The sequence below is a fragment of the Mirounga leonina genome, unplaced genomic scaffold (genome assembly GCF_011800145.1).
Source record: "Mirounga leonina isolate KUSES-001 unplaced genomic scaffold, KU_Mleo_1.0 Mir_115, whole genome shotgun sequence".
NCBI lineage: Eukaryota > Metazoa > Chordata > Mammalia > Carnivora > Phocidae > Mirounga > Mirounga leonina.
The window spans coordinates 85,671,404-85,685,715 of record NW_023270268.1 but is presented as its reverse complement, the minus strand read 5'-3'; the positions used below and the strand labels follow the sequence as shown (position 1 = coordinate 85,685,715).

Sequence of the window (14,312 nt, the reverse complement as noted above, 5' to 3'; positions counted from 1 at the left end):
GCAGGGAGTCTGCTTCTCCCTCTGACCCTCCCCCCTCTCGTGTGCTCTCTCTCTCTCATTCTCTCTCTCTCAAATAAACAAATAAAATCTAAAAAAAAAAAAAGAAAAAGTGTTCTGGAGATGTGTGGTGGTGACAATAGCAAAACATTATGAGTATATTTAACGTCATAGGGTTGTATACTTAAAATGTGTATTTTGCCATAATTAAAAAATAAGATGAATTGAGAAAAAATAGAAACCTGATATAAACTATTTTAAATTGAATTAACAGTTAAAAAATAAACCCACCTCTCACAAAATGTAGGTCAAGATGATATTATAGGCAATTAGGTAATTCCAATTTTATACAAACTCTTCCAGAGCTTAGTAGAAGAGGGAATGCCCTACAACTAGTTTTGCAAGGTTGTTATAACTTTAATACCAAAACCAAACAAAGACAGTGTAAGAATGGAAAAGTATAGATCAATAAATCTCAGCAATAATATAGACGGAAATGTCCAAAACAAAATATTAGCAAGCCAAGTTCAATATTGGATTTATAAAAAAAAAATTCATCATGATCAAGCTGGGTTTAAGCCAGAAGTACAAAAATATGAAATTAATGTAAGTCACCGTATAAACAGAATGGAAGGGAAAACAAAATCATCACAACAGTTGCCGGAAAAGCATATGACCAAATTCAACACTCATTCCTGTTAAAACTCCTAGCAAACTAAAAATAAACGTTAACTCTTAATCTGACAAATGATGTCAATAAAAAAACCATTAGTAAATGTCATACTTGAAGATAAAATATTGGAAATATTTTCTTTAAAATTTGGAATGAGTCCATGTCAACTACTTCTATTTGACATTATGCTGGAGGTCTAGCCAGTGTAATAAGACAAAAAAATAAAAATAAACAAGGATATGAAAGTATAGAGAAGTTCTTTTTGGTATGGAAAGGAAGAAACACCCTGTGATCATTTGCAGATGATATAATTGTTTACATATAAAGCCCCCCAATTTCAAATTATTAGCAAAGTTCTACATATATGGTCAAAAATATAAAAATAACTGTATTCCCATACATCAGCAAAAGAAAATATTTTTAAATGATAGTGTTTATGATAATGACAAATATAAAATATTCAAGACTAAATCTAACAAAAGATGTGCTTAATCTTTGTGGACAGTTATACCACTTCATTGCAATGTATTAAAGAAGATCTACTCATTATTTTAAAATTGCAAAATAGAGATAATTAAAAGACCACACCCCATAGTGTCACTACCCAGACAACCACATTATTTTATTATTTTATTTTTATTTACTTAAATTCAATTAATTAACATATAGTGTATTATTAGTTTCAGAGGCAGAGTTCAGTAATTCATCAGTTGCATATAACACCCAGTGCTCTTTATATCAAGTGCCCTCCTTAATGCCCATTACCCAGTTACCCCATTTCCCCACCCCCCACCCCTCCAGTCTGTTTCCTATAGTTAAGAGTCTGTTATGGTTTGTCTCCCTCTCTGATTTCATCTTATTTTATTTTTCCCTCCTTTCCCCTATGATCCTCTGTTATATAATGGAATATTACTCAGCCATCAAAAAAATGAAATCTTGCCATCTGCAATTACGTGGATGGAACTAGAGGGTATGATGCTAAGCGAAATAAGTCAATCAGAGAAAGACAATTATCATGATTTCACTCATATGTGGAATTTAAGAAATAGACAACCACATTATTGTGTGTCCTTCCCGCATTCTTTTTGTTTTAAATAAATATATAGTTTAACTTACCCAACATATATAACTTTGCATCCATTTTTAAAAACTTTATCTGATATTATGAGCATCTCTTTGTGTATTATTCTTTCTAAACATAGCCTGAGGAGACAAATCTTTTATGCCTTGGGTGGTAGTTCCTTCTCCACTCCCTTTTGGAGGCAAGGCAGTGCTGGCTGAGGGGTGGGGGGACTGAGTCAGCTAAGCCCAACAGCAAGATTTTGGGTGTTGTATGCAAAGTTCCCTTGCTGAGCTCTGGAGGCCCCTTTTCCCAACTAAGTCATTCTCTCCACAAAAACTTTCATCGTCACCATTCTGATTTCCATTTCCCTGCAAATGGTGCAGCATGGGGGCAAGGTGTCTCTCCTAGAGCCCTTAATTCGGTGTGCTGAGTTAGCTCTAACCACCCCTCTGGAGATAATGAGAGCTCAGGGATCACATACACACTACTGGTTCTTTGTTAAGTTTTTCCCTGATAAACCTCACTTAATGGTTGTTCCATGTGTCGCTCATAGGTCTGTGTGATTGTGTGTGTGATAGAGTGTGTGTGTGTGTGTGTGTGTGTGTGTCCATGCCCCTATGGAACATTGGATGTTGCCTTTATACATTAAATAATATTCCATCATAGGGACAGCCCCTAATTTACTCACTGGTGGGCACTTAGGCGGTTTCCAATATGTTGCTATCATAGATAAAGCCTTTGATAACTATCTTTGTGTATAATATTTTGTTTTGTTTTCATTATTTCAGCTCATCTCCTTAACATAAATTGCTGTAAGTGGACATACTGGTTAATGCTGTTATAACAACTTTCATGTCATTAATTCATCCTGCCAAATGTCTTGACAGAGAAGTCATGCTAATTTACGGTCCCATTAGCAGTATATGAGAGAATACCTGTTTCCCAATACTCTCTCCCTATGTGGTGTTTTTTTAAAGATTTTTATTTATTTATTTATTTGAGAGAGAGAGCGTGAGTATGGGGAGGGAAAGGGGAGGCGCGAGGAGACTCCCTGCTGAGGACCCGGAGATCATGACCTGAGCCCTAGAGAGCCGTGTAACTGACTAAGCCACCCAGGTGCCCCTACTCTCTCCCATTGGAAAATATTTGTACTTGGTAATACCAATTTTAAATCTGGTCAAACAGGGCTGTGTCCTCCTTTTGAATCTTTGTTTAAAAGGCTTGCCAGTCCTGGGCTGAGTTGACTAGAATCTCCTGCTCCAGTGAATAGGAAAGCAAGTAAGCCCCTTCAGGTTGATAACTCTGTTTTATCCTGTAGGGGAGTAGGAGCAGTCTTAACAAGTCTCTAAATCCGTTGGGCTTGTCGTTAGGAGGAAGAGATTAGCATTACTTATATCAATATATCTTTCACCACCATTTAAGCAATAAATCTTAAGCCACTCTTTCCATGGATTAGTCAGCAATCTAGGAAAACAGTTTGCTAACCTCCAGTGGGTTATTCCTCCGGAGGAAATCCTGGTAGGCGGGGAGAGTCTTAGAGGAGTTCTTCTTGGTAGAAAGTGGTTCTCAGAAGATAGGGTGCATCCAAATCCCTGGGGGAACTTGAAGAAGTGGATTCTGGGGCCCACCACCAGAGTCTGATTCCCTACATGGGGTGGGGTCCAGGAATCCGCCTTTAACACATGCACAGGGTGGTTTTGATACCTGTGACCTATGGACCACATCTTAAGGAACACTACCCTTAAAATAAAATTATAGTATCTGCTCTTGAGGGTTTTTTTTGTAAGCTAAAACCACCTTACTGAAGTGGTAAGGCACTAAAATTTCGGGCCTTGATCAAGCTTGATTCTCAAGAATATTCCCAGCCTTATTCTTGGTGCTCAAATTTTGCTGGCATGAACAGACCTTGTCTTTTACCAGCATGCAAGCCCAGCTCTTCAGCTGCTATCAGATTGTTAGATAACTGAAGCCTGTCGTTCTTGACCTGGCCAAATACATAACGTATTTGCAGAGCTGAGAGCTAGGGATTTGAGTGTGAAGAGTTGATATTTGAGAGAAACAGGTTTTTCCTCTCCTCTCCTCTCCCTCCTTTCTCTATGACAATCCATCTTCCACTTCACTGAAAAGACCATCTAACTTGATCTCCTATGTCCCAGAACCCTCTCCACCAGGAAATGTCTCTGCCTTCTCCAGGTCCCTCATCCTGCCCCCAGAAGACGGGCTGAATCTCTACCAAAGCCTACACACACAGAGACACCCGGTGCCCTGTCTGCTCCCCTCCTCCCTCCTCAGGTGACTTAGCCCATCACCTCTCTCTGTCTGAGAGTCTCCTTCCCTTCTGCTAACAAATGTGTTTAAGTCTTTCTTGACCTAAAATAAGTCTTTCATCCATCTTGTGTCTTTCTTATCCCCTATCTTTTGTTTCACCCACAAGAAAAGTCAGGACCCCAGTCACCTCAACAAAAACACTTTCCTGAAAAGTTACCAAAAAACCCCTCCTTCCTAATCACCAAAACCAATTTTCTTCAGTCCCCGTTAGTCTCTGTGAAATCTGGTGCCATCCATGCATCTGGTCAACAAGTATTTATTGGGCATCCACATCAAGATTCTCCTCAGCCAGTGCCCCTTAGTATCTGCACAGCATTGCCCTCCTTAAACTGAATGATTCTGCTCATCCAATATGCTCCCCATTCCTTCTGCTCCCTGGGCCCTTTCTCTTCTCTTCTCAGCTTTCAGATGAAGTCAGTCTTCTGGATGTCATCTCCAACATTTCCCTTTCTTTCTACACTTTCTTTCTGGCTAGACTACGTCTACTTTGATACCTTACAAATCTATAACTCTACCCTGGCTTCGCACCCATTTTTCCAGACTCACCTTTCAGTGATTCCCTGGCTGTCCTGTCAAATGCAACATGTCCAAGCTAAACTTTTCCTCAGACTGTTTTTCTATCTTCCTATGTTAATGGTAACATCAGTCCCCCAGGTACTTAGGACAGAAACCCCCTGAGTCATCTTTGATTCTTTTTTCTTCCTTGTCCCCAACATCACAATTTGGCACCAACTATTATTCCTCCAAATTATCGCTCCCATCATGGTCTCTAAGTTCACTCTGCTGTGTTAACCTCATTACTCTGACCAATGCAGCAGCCTCTAACTGCTCCTCCTGATTGCTCTACTCCCCAACTTGCCCCACTGCTGGCTTGATCTTCAGCTATGGGAACCGCGAAGAAGAGTCTCTCATCACCTCCTTAGCAGGGATCTTTGAGAGAATGCCTGTATTGCCCTCCCTCGAAGGCAGCTGCTTGGATCCTGAGGGCATGGGTCTAGTTGTCTTATCAGGGTCATGGAGACTGGTGACTGGAATTATTCCTGTCGTCCTCTCACAACTGTGGTAAGGAAATCAGGGTCCTGAAGCATGTGTCCTTAGAGGGAGGCCATTTGGTTCTGGATGATCCTGCGGTTGAGAAGAGTGTTCAATAGTCTTGTCCGTAGGTCTGTCTATACTGCAGAGTGGTTTCTGTAAGGAATGCCCATTACCAAGATGTTTCTGTCAGAGACATTTTCTCCTCTTTGAGTTCTTGAATGTCAACTGACCTGTGGTTAATTGGTCCATATAGTTGGGAATAGGGATTTCTTTGGACTTCTCCCACTAGGTACGTTTTGACTATAAATAATAAAAATGTTGATACTGCATATTTGTATATGGCTTTATAGCTTCTTTTAGTTAATAGTACCCGCATTTCACAGATGAGGAAACTGAGATTTGGAGAAGCTGAGTGACTTGCCCAACACGGCATGCCTTGCAAGTGACAAGGTGGGGGCTCACAGGTAAGAGTCAAGGCTTGGAAATTGTGAGTGTTGTTCAGCTGTGGGACTGTCACTGAGGGCACAGCCTCTCACAGTTTGGGCTCTGGAGAGCTGAAGTAAGGGATGGAGAAAAGGTGATTGACTTTCCCTGAGTTCTTAGTCTGCCACAAGCTGAGTGTTCTGAGCCCTGGGGGCAGTTCAGCACATTTTCAGGGGCAAATGATGTGACACCAGGCTATTTCTGCCAATTTTCCTGGTGTCTCCTTTTCTGTGATGATGTCAGTGAGTTACAATGGTTGTTGACCCCTTGGGGTGACAAGACTGTCCAAAGACACAAGTGTGATATTGTCTAAAACGGATAGTTTAAAAGAAGTTCTCTCAGGAGAGGAGGCTGCATCAAGGGCCAGTGAGGGCACCAAGGGCATTCTACCTTCAGAGACCTGGAACCTTCCATGGGTTTCTTGGCTACCCCTGCAGTGAGAGAGCTCTCAGCAAGGCAGTTATTAAGCTAGATCTGGTAGGAGGTATCTAACACTAGTCTGAGTCCTCTGGGGGCTACAGGGATGGCAGAGGTTGATGATGTTGACAGGCATCGTTTCTCTTTTGTGGCCCTCTGGTGACTCCACAGGTATGAGGAGGTGATGGGTGTGTTGTTGACTCAGCTGAAGGAGTGGTGGCCACAGTGGTGATGCTGGTGGGAGATAACATTCCCACAGCGTGGTGAATCACTCCTTGAAGAGAAACAGAGCCTATGTCTTACGTGTGTGCATTGTAGACAGAGGTTTATTCTTAGTGCCTGGTCTGTTTGTCTTGAGTTATTCCTGGAATTGGAGGTGAGGAAGCCATGAGCCATATCATCCACAAAGTTTCACTTTTCTGCTGCTGTTTCCTGATTGGTGGGGCCCTTTGCCAGGCTGTGCCTGGGGCAGTAGAGAGCTAAGGAAGCACCCAACTGTGAGGAAATGGACTCATTGATGGGCAGCAGGTGCCCTGAAAGGTATAAAGAGTTTGGCAGAGGGAGGCAGGACTACCTGTCTTGCCTCCCTATTTGGGAGCCCCAGGGGCCATCTGGGTGTGTATCAGCCTCAGAATTGCCACAGCCCTCATCCTCATGGTAGTAACTAGGTTTTGGGTGCTGCCTCAGCCCCGCTCACAGAAGAAGAACTAGGTCATGGAAACTGTTGTTCACACACAGCTGGGTCTGTGCTTCTCAGGATTGAAGACTGCCATTCCCTCAGAAATTCTTGGTGACCAAAGAATGAGGTTTCTGAGCAGTTCCTGGGCTGTGGGTGATTTCAGGCTTCTGCCCCTCTGTGGTCAGGGTTTGGGAGCTGGCAAGTTCCCAGAGCTGCCCCTTAGGGACCTCATGTTGGTGCGAGATGATAAATACAATGGCTGTTGGAGCTATGGCTGTAGGAACTATGACAGATAACAATGGAGGTGGTAGCTATGGTTTGTGTTTCTACTTTCATCTTAGAGGAAACAAGAACTGTGACCAGTATTGTGTCTGTTGGGTATTTTTCCTCCATTGTTGCTAGAATTCAAGATGAGGAAAGTCACAAACTCAGAATGTCCTTAGGATTACTGATCTTGTGATATTTTCAGCACCTAGAATGGTGGCTGGCATACAGGGATCACTTCATAGATATCTGTTGAATAAATAAATTCATGTGTCCCCATCCCCTGGTCTTTGGTTCCTTCAGCTGAGGTTTGGAGAGGGTGTGAGGTTGCACCTGTTTCTCCTGTCACTGTCACAGTGGTCCCAGGGCCAGGAGGAGGCCAACACGACGGCTACAGCCTGGGAGGTATGACCACCACCGCAGCAGAAGGTAGTCAAACTCCCGAGGGCAACCCTAGGCTAGGAGGGTGTGTCTGCCTCAGATGGGAGCCAGGGAGAGATGAGCTCCAAAACCAAATGGCAGAGGCTGGAGATCGAACTTCTGAGGAGAGGAGGGGTGGGGAAAAGAAAGTTGGAGCTGTGCTTGTGAGCATCTGGTGGAAGCTGGATCTTGACACTTCTTGGCTAGGTTCTGGAGCTCCTGGGGTTTTCACCAGGGTAACCTTGGTGCTGCTACATAGACGCTGGCAGAAGTTCAGTCAAGTGACCTGTGATGGTATCCAAAGTGAAGAATGCCTAGTTGATAGGCATTGTTTGTGGTGTGACTTCAGTGGGTATAGTTGGAAAGGAAAGATAAAGTTCTTGCCTAGGAGCCAACTGTGAAGGGCAGATTCTTAATTTTTTTTCCACAGTGTGATTGACCTAAATGTTTGTGATCAGCTCAAAGGAGGTAGCTCCATTTACTAATGAGGAAAAGGAAGGAGATACTTGAGGAAGCTATAATGATGCCAGTGGCTTTTTCGATACCTCAGTTCCCTCAAAACACAGGTTGGCCAGTCTTTGACTCAGGGAAGAAGGAACTGAAGCAAGAAAGCAAGATTGTAGTAACTACTGTGATTTAGTGGTTGCTTGGTTGTTTTAGCCATGATTCCTCACAGACACAGTGTTTCTGAACCCCCTAACTAGGTCCTTTCTGAGTCCGATATGGACAATGAACAGCAGAATCTGACAAGGCCACGGAGTGGCTAAAAGTGTGGGTTCTAGAGTCAAACTGACCAACATTCACTGTGTGACTTGGACAAGTTACTTGACCTCTCTGAGGCTTGAGGTCCTTATCTGTAAAATTGGGATGATGGTAGATAACAGTAATAACAATGTGTGTGTTGCGTGCAAAATGCTTAGCTCAGTACCTAAGCTCAATAAATGGCACTTTGTGCTGCCTGTTATCTTGGCCATTACAAAGGTCTGAGATCCCGGTGAAGGCAGCAGTCCTTGTGACCGGCTGCTGTTTTCACTTGTCCGTTCCCTTCCCAGATCTCCACGGCCACCATCGGGCGCAAGCCATAGGACCTTCTGCCTGGACTCCTGCCGCCAACAACTAATCGGTCTCCCATTTCACCCTTGTCTACTTCCAATCCATTTTCCTCTACTGTATCCGGAGTAATCACGCCAAATTTCAAATCTGACTATGTCACTCCTCTACCTGAAACCCCTCACTGTCTGCCCGTTCTAGTTCCTTAAAACCTGTAATCCCTTCCACGGTTTATAAGGCCCTGCGTGATCTAGACCAGGCCTACCTCTTTCAAGTCCTTCCCGGTCAAACTCTCTCCTGCCTCTGCATGTCTTCCCCCACCTGGCTGGTGCTCCTTCCCTCCCCTGCCTCCACCTGGCTCACTACTCCTCCTTCTTGTCTCAGCTCAGAGCGCAGCACTTGGTCAGAGAGGCCTTCCTGGACTTACTAATCTAAACGAAGTCTCCCTCTTTTGCTCTCATCAGAATACTTGTTTAACATAGAACCACATTTGTAGTTGGGAATTTTTCTGTAATTATTTTCTTTCTTTCTGCATACTAGATCTTCACTCCAGGAGGCTGGGCCCTGTCTGTTCCATCTCTCACTGTGTACACACAGTTCTGCCCTAGAACAATGTCGGGCACTCCTTAAATAGTTGTTTAATTAACACATGTATGAACAGATGAATGAATGAACAAATGAATGAATATCTCAACAGGGGTTGTGAGTGCTTCAGTCCATCCTCATTGATGGGCTTGGCTGGTTTGGAGATTCATTTGTAAAAGGTTTTGTTATGCAGTGCAAACCCAGTAAATGAGGAGTCAGGAAATTTGGATTCTAGTCCCAGCTGCCCTACTTAGTGGCTGTGTGACATTTAAAAAGTTTTGGAGGCAGGAACCATGCATGACTTATTCATCTTTGTGTCTAGAGTACTTGGAATGAGTAGAAGTTCAACAAGTGAATGAATAACTCCAAGGTGTTTCCTACCCTGACGTCCCCAAAGCCCATTGGCAACAGGCCTTTTGGGATTCAAGTTTCTATTTTAGCTGGGAGAGTAGATTTCTATGCAACCTTAAAAACGCTCACCGAGCTGCCTGCAGCGTAAGCCAGTGCCCTCTGTTTGAGCAGGGCCATGACTATAGAGGCCTCGTGTGCAAGCATAGACACCCAGTTCCTGGGGCCTCTTCAGGGTCTCAAGGAAGATGCTGAGTATTTGGACCTGTACAAAGTGCCAACAAGTTGAGTTCATTTCAACTCCACTCCTCAGTGCTGTGCTGGGGGGTAGGCATGCAATGATGACTAAGCGTCTGCTTGCCATGAATTCAGCGCAGTAGAAGGAAAGACAAGCATTCTAGGAGAACATTTGGAAGTAGGAGAGATGCCTATAAAGTCTTCAGTCTTGGCCTTTGAAGAAGTGGTGCCGAGAGCCACAGTAGGGGCCCATCTGAAGCATTTAGGGGTGCCATGAAACCAGGGGATAGACAGCAAAACCACTTGCTGGAGCACATAGAAAGTCAACTACTTCTTGGCCTCTCCTGGTCATGAAGGCATAAATCACTCGCCTGTCAGACACGGCCAGGACAGCCTCAGCCTCCAGAGCCGAGCCCCAGAAATCAAGGGTGGGAAGGAGATTGCTGGGCAAGGCCTCAAGAAGCCGTGGGCTCAGCTCTAGCGGGGGCTCTGCCCCATGGCAGAACTGGCCTTCAGGGGCAGCTCATGCCATAAGCCACATTCTAAATGAGCCAAGCCAGCCCTTGCAAACCTACAGGAAGGACAGGGGTGGCCTTGCTGAGGCTCGAGAATGCCTGGATGAATGAAAATGCCTGTGCTGACAGAGATGGCCATTCTATTCCCAGCTTCACCCTCTTTGCCCCCAATCTCCCCAGCTCTAAAAGGGAGCAGTCCCTTCTCTCAAATGAAATTTTATGGCTCTTCTACTTTATATCAGAGACGACCTCATTTTATCCTCACCACAACCCTATGAACTAGTCCCTTTGCATGTAACTCATTCTGCCAATAAAGCTACCAAGCTAAAGAGGCTCTTCTCATGTCCCCTGGGCTCGCTAAGAGGCAACATTCTCTCAAAGTTTTCTGACTTGAAGTTCCTGCTCTTTGCTGTACATTTTGCTGAGCCACCGGCCTAAATTTGATCTATTTTTTTATTAGGACCTCTTGCTCAGGGATTCTCTCCTTTTGGGTGTCCCCAAGCACAGCGAGAGTTTCCTGGGGTGGGGTGTGGGGGTAGGGGCTGATGGCCTGTGGCCTTGGGGGTGAGTTGGGTAGGCCTTTCCCAGACAGACTGGAGGTTCTCTGAGAGGGGTCCTCTGTGATGCGGCCCCCTCTGGCCTGCACTGGCGACAACCTGTAACCTCCCAGTGGTGGCCCCTGGCAGGGCGGCGGCCCCTTAATTACTGGGACACATAGGATTGGAGACTGGGTTTGATTTTGACCCAGTTTCCTTGTCGTGGGGCATGGAATCAGGGGTGCCAGGCTTCTTTCTGAGTCATTCTCACCGGGAACCACTAGTCACCTCTGACTCCATTGGTTCCCTGTCCAGCCCACCTCTGTCCACCTTCCTTTTGCCCTTTGACTTTTGATAGCCAGGGCTTTTCCTTAAGGAAGTCCTTACCACTGCAACATCCCTTCATGGAAACCCCAGGGCTGTCCCTCCAGCTGGGCGCAGGGGCTCCGCCTGGGTGAGGATGCTGGCAGCAAGTGTGGAAATGGGCTCTAGCTTCTGTCGGGCAGGTCACCCATCAGTCACCCTCAGCAATCCAAGGGAATGGGACTGACCAGTTTCTGCTTGCCCAGTAGCTCCCTGGGGCACATTTGGGGGGCTAACTACCTGTCCTGTGGAGACTGTCTTTCCCGCCATGTCCTCCGAATGCTCAGTCTGATGCTTGGGGCATCACTTTCCACCCCACACCCACCTCCTTTCCAAGCCCAGCTCCATCTTGTTCCCTCAACAATGCACGGGCCCCAGCACTCCAGGACAGCTCTGTACTTCTTCCAGGCCCTCACTTTCATGGTCCTTTCCTCCTTCTCTTGCTCATACCCTGTGGCTCCCCATGGCTTTTCCTGCCCACCCCCACCCCAGTTCTTGCCCTCTATGCTCTTCTCCACAAACTCTCTGCCTCCTCCCAAGCAAGAGGATCCTAAGACAGGGCTAAGTGCAGAGTTAGTACTGAACACTTTTTCTGTTGACTTTATACCACAGAATATCAAAACTTAAGAACTTGGGAATCCATTCACCACCCCACTTTTTATATAGGGGAACCATGGTGTGGAGAGAGAAAGGACAAGAGGACCTGGACATGGTGATCAGATCAGTTAGTGCTAAAGCCAAGTCTGGGCCCCAGGGCCCCTAAATCCAAGCCACCTTGTCCCCATTGCCTATGGTCATGACTCCCATGGACACTCCTTCTTCTGCATCCCTCTCTTTGACTCCTAAGTGGCTGGCCACTGCAGGCTCTAGATGCTCCTTCTGGCCTCCATTTCCTTACTATGTGATGAGTAGGTTGGGTGGGGGTGGGGGCCTGGGGGGGCTGGAGATTTGGGGAAATAGTTGTTTCATTTGCTCTTAGCCAAGCCCTTACACATTTCAAGGAAGGCAGAACATTCCACTTCACCAGTACTGGGTCTCTTACTATCTTTAAGAGAGTATATTCCTTCTGACCCACTCCCAAGAAGTGATCCCTTGGCTGAAAGCTTCCCTAGGCCTGTCAAGGAGGGGAAAGAGATGTGATTATTTCTTTGGTTTGGGCTTCAGACCCCTCATCCTCTCCTGGCCCCCAGAGCCTCTCAGAAGACACAGACACCCAGAAATACAGAATGCAACCCCATCCTAGAGCCAGAGAGGGGCAGCTTGGAAGGTAGAGGACTGCAGGATGCAGGGCAATGGGGGGGGGGGGGTGTGGAGGAGGCCAAGGCCAACACCAGGTCTATGAGCCCTGCCCTGAGGGCATTAGCCCAAGAGGAGGCTTTTCAACCCCAGGTCAGAGCCAAGAAGCCAACAGCCTGACACCTCAGCTACCCTCTGGTCCCCACCTGTTTCTAAGCCAGTCTGCATTCTCCTCTTCCTGGGTCCCTTTCTTTCAGGTCTGCGTGTCTCCTCCGCTTTTCCCCTTTCCCCCATTCTTTCTCTCTCTCTCTCTCTCTTTCTCATTCTCTCTTGCACGTGCTCACTTTGATTCATCTGTTTCTCACCTGTTTTTTCTTCTGACTCTGCATCTTTATGTCAGTTCTCCTTCAGGTCCTGTCACCCAGCTTTTCTGTTTTCTTCATCAGCCTCTCTCCTCAACTCTCTTTCCCTCTTTCTACAGTTCCACCTATCTGTCTCTTTCTCCCCACAAAGCCCTGTTTTCACCCCCATGGGTTTCCCCAAACCAGGCCACTCATGCCCCCTAAGCACCTCTCTGCTTCGCACTATCTCTATCTCCTCTTTTCTCTCTTTTGTTCTCCCACCTCTCTCCCATCTTGTCCCATCACTTCTCTCTTTCCTCTCCCTCCCTCCCTCCCTCTCCCTCTCTCATTCTCCTCCTCATTCTCTCCCTCCCTCTCTCCATGACAGCCCCAGCTCCCTGAAGTCAGCTTTTCCCTGCCCCAGAATGCTGCATCACTTACCCAGGACCGTCGGCCAAAGGAGGCAGGAACATAAGCAGCTCAGGAACACCCAGGGGACCCTTTTCCACTGGGCCCCCCTCATGGCTCCAGAAAGAGTCCCTCAGGCTCCCCCAGGGAAGCTCCTCAGGACAGAAGCAGCAGTGTGAGGGATAGAGGTGAACTTGTCCTAACCGGCTGCTGGCCTGAAACAGGTGTATTTCCCTGAGGGGCCAGAGTACGGAAGGAGTAGGACAAAAGAAGGTGGGGCCCCATGCCAATCATCCTTGCCATGTCTTTTCTTTCTTCAATCTCCACCTTGCCCCCACCAGGAAAAAAAAAGAAAACACTGATACACCTATTGCTCTGCCCTGGTCAGCCTGAGCCAGTTAGGGGGAGGGATGGAAGGGGGGCGTGGGGGAATAGAAACCAGGGCACACTGGGAATGAGTGGGCCACCCTTCTGCCTGGAATCCTGGGCCCTCTCCTCCCTCCCCCAAGGGCTGCCCTGTCCTGCCAGAGCTTTGGACTGCTACAGTGGGAGGCAGCTGGGTGGTTTCAGGAGAAAGAGGAGGGGAGAATGGAAAACAAAGGGGCCAAGAGGGAGTGAGTTTGGGGCTGTATGAATTGGAGAAGAGTGAGATTTGAGAAGACCCTAAGAAACACAGAGAGTGGGGGGAACAATGCGGTGAGAGGTAGGAATCAGAAATACCCTGTATGTAGCGGTCCTGGGGGGCTCAGTCGTTAAGCCTCCAACTCTTGGTTTCAGCTCAGGTCATGATTTCAGGGTCATGATCTCAGTGTGGTGAGATCAAGCCCCACTTTGAGCCCTGTGCTCAGCACAGAGTCTGCTTGAGATTCTTTCCCTCTCTCTCTCTCCCTCCCCCTTTGCTCCCCAACACATGCGCTCTCGCTCTCTCTCAAATATATATGTATAAAATCTTAAAAAAGAAAGAAAGAAAAAGAAAGAGAAAGGAAAGAAAGAAAGAAAGAAGAAAGAAAGAAAGAAGAAAGAAAAAAAGAAAGACCCTATATGCAACTTTTGGAAAGGGGTGTTGGGCTCAGAATATCTGCTCCACACCAGGCACACAGTAAACTCTCACGAAATGGTGGGTTTCTTCTTTCCAGAGGAGGGAGCACAGAGCCAGGGTCCAGAGAGCCCAAGGCAACCTGGGAAAGTGGCTTCAGGGATCTGGGATGGTTAGTGGGATTGAGGGTTGAACTGGGGAGAAGTTATAGTGACCCCACAAGAAACTGTGGGATTCTCCTGGAGATCTTAGGGCTCAGGTCACCCCATTTTTACTTATTGGGACCTGCCCACAACCA

The 14,312-nt window shown here is 46.4% G+C and overlaps 1 protein-coding gene across 2 annotated transcripts in view; it reads right to left on the bottom strand.

The window, feature by feature from the left end:
* The window catches only part of MUC4 (mucin 4, cell surface associated), a 67,677-nt gene extending 54,523 nt beyond the window's left edge, over positions 1-13,154 (bottom strand). For both annotated transcript variants that reach the window (XM_034990308.1, XM_034990315.1), the window contains exon 1: positions 13,012-13,154. In XM_034990308.1, the coding sequence (XP_034846199.1) occupies positions 13,012-13,093 (82 nt within the window). In that variant the 5' untranslated portion in view covers positions 13,094-13,154. The remainder of the gene's footprint in view (positions 1-13,011) is intronic.
* Between the last annotated feature and the right edge of the window lie 1,158 nt (positions 13,155-14,312).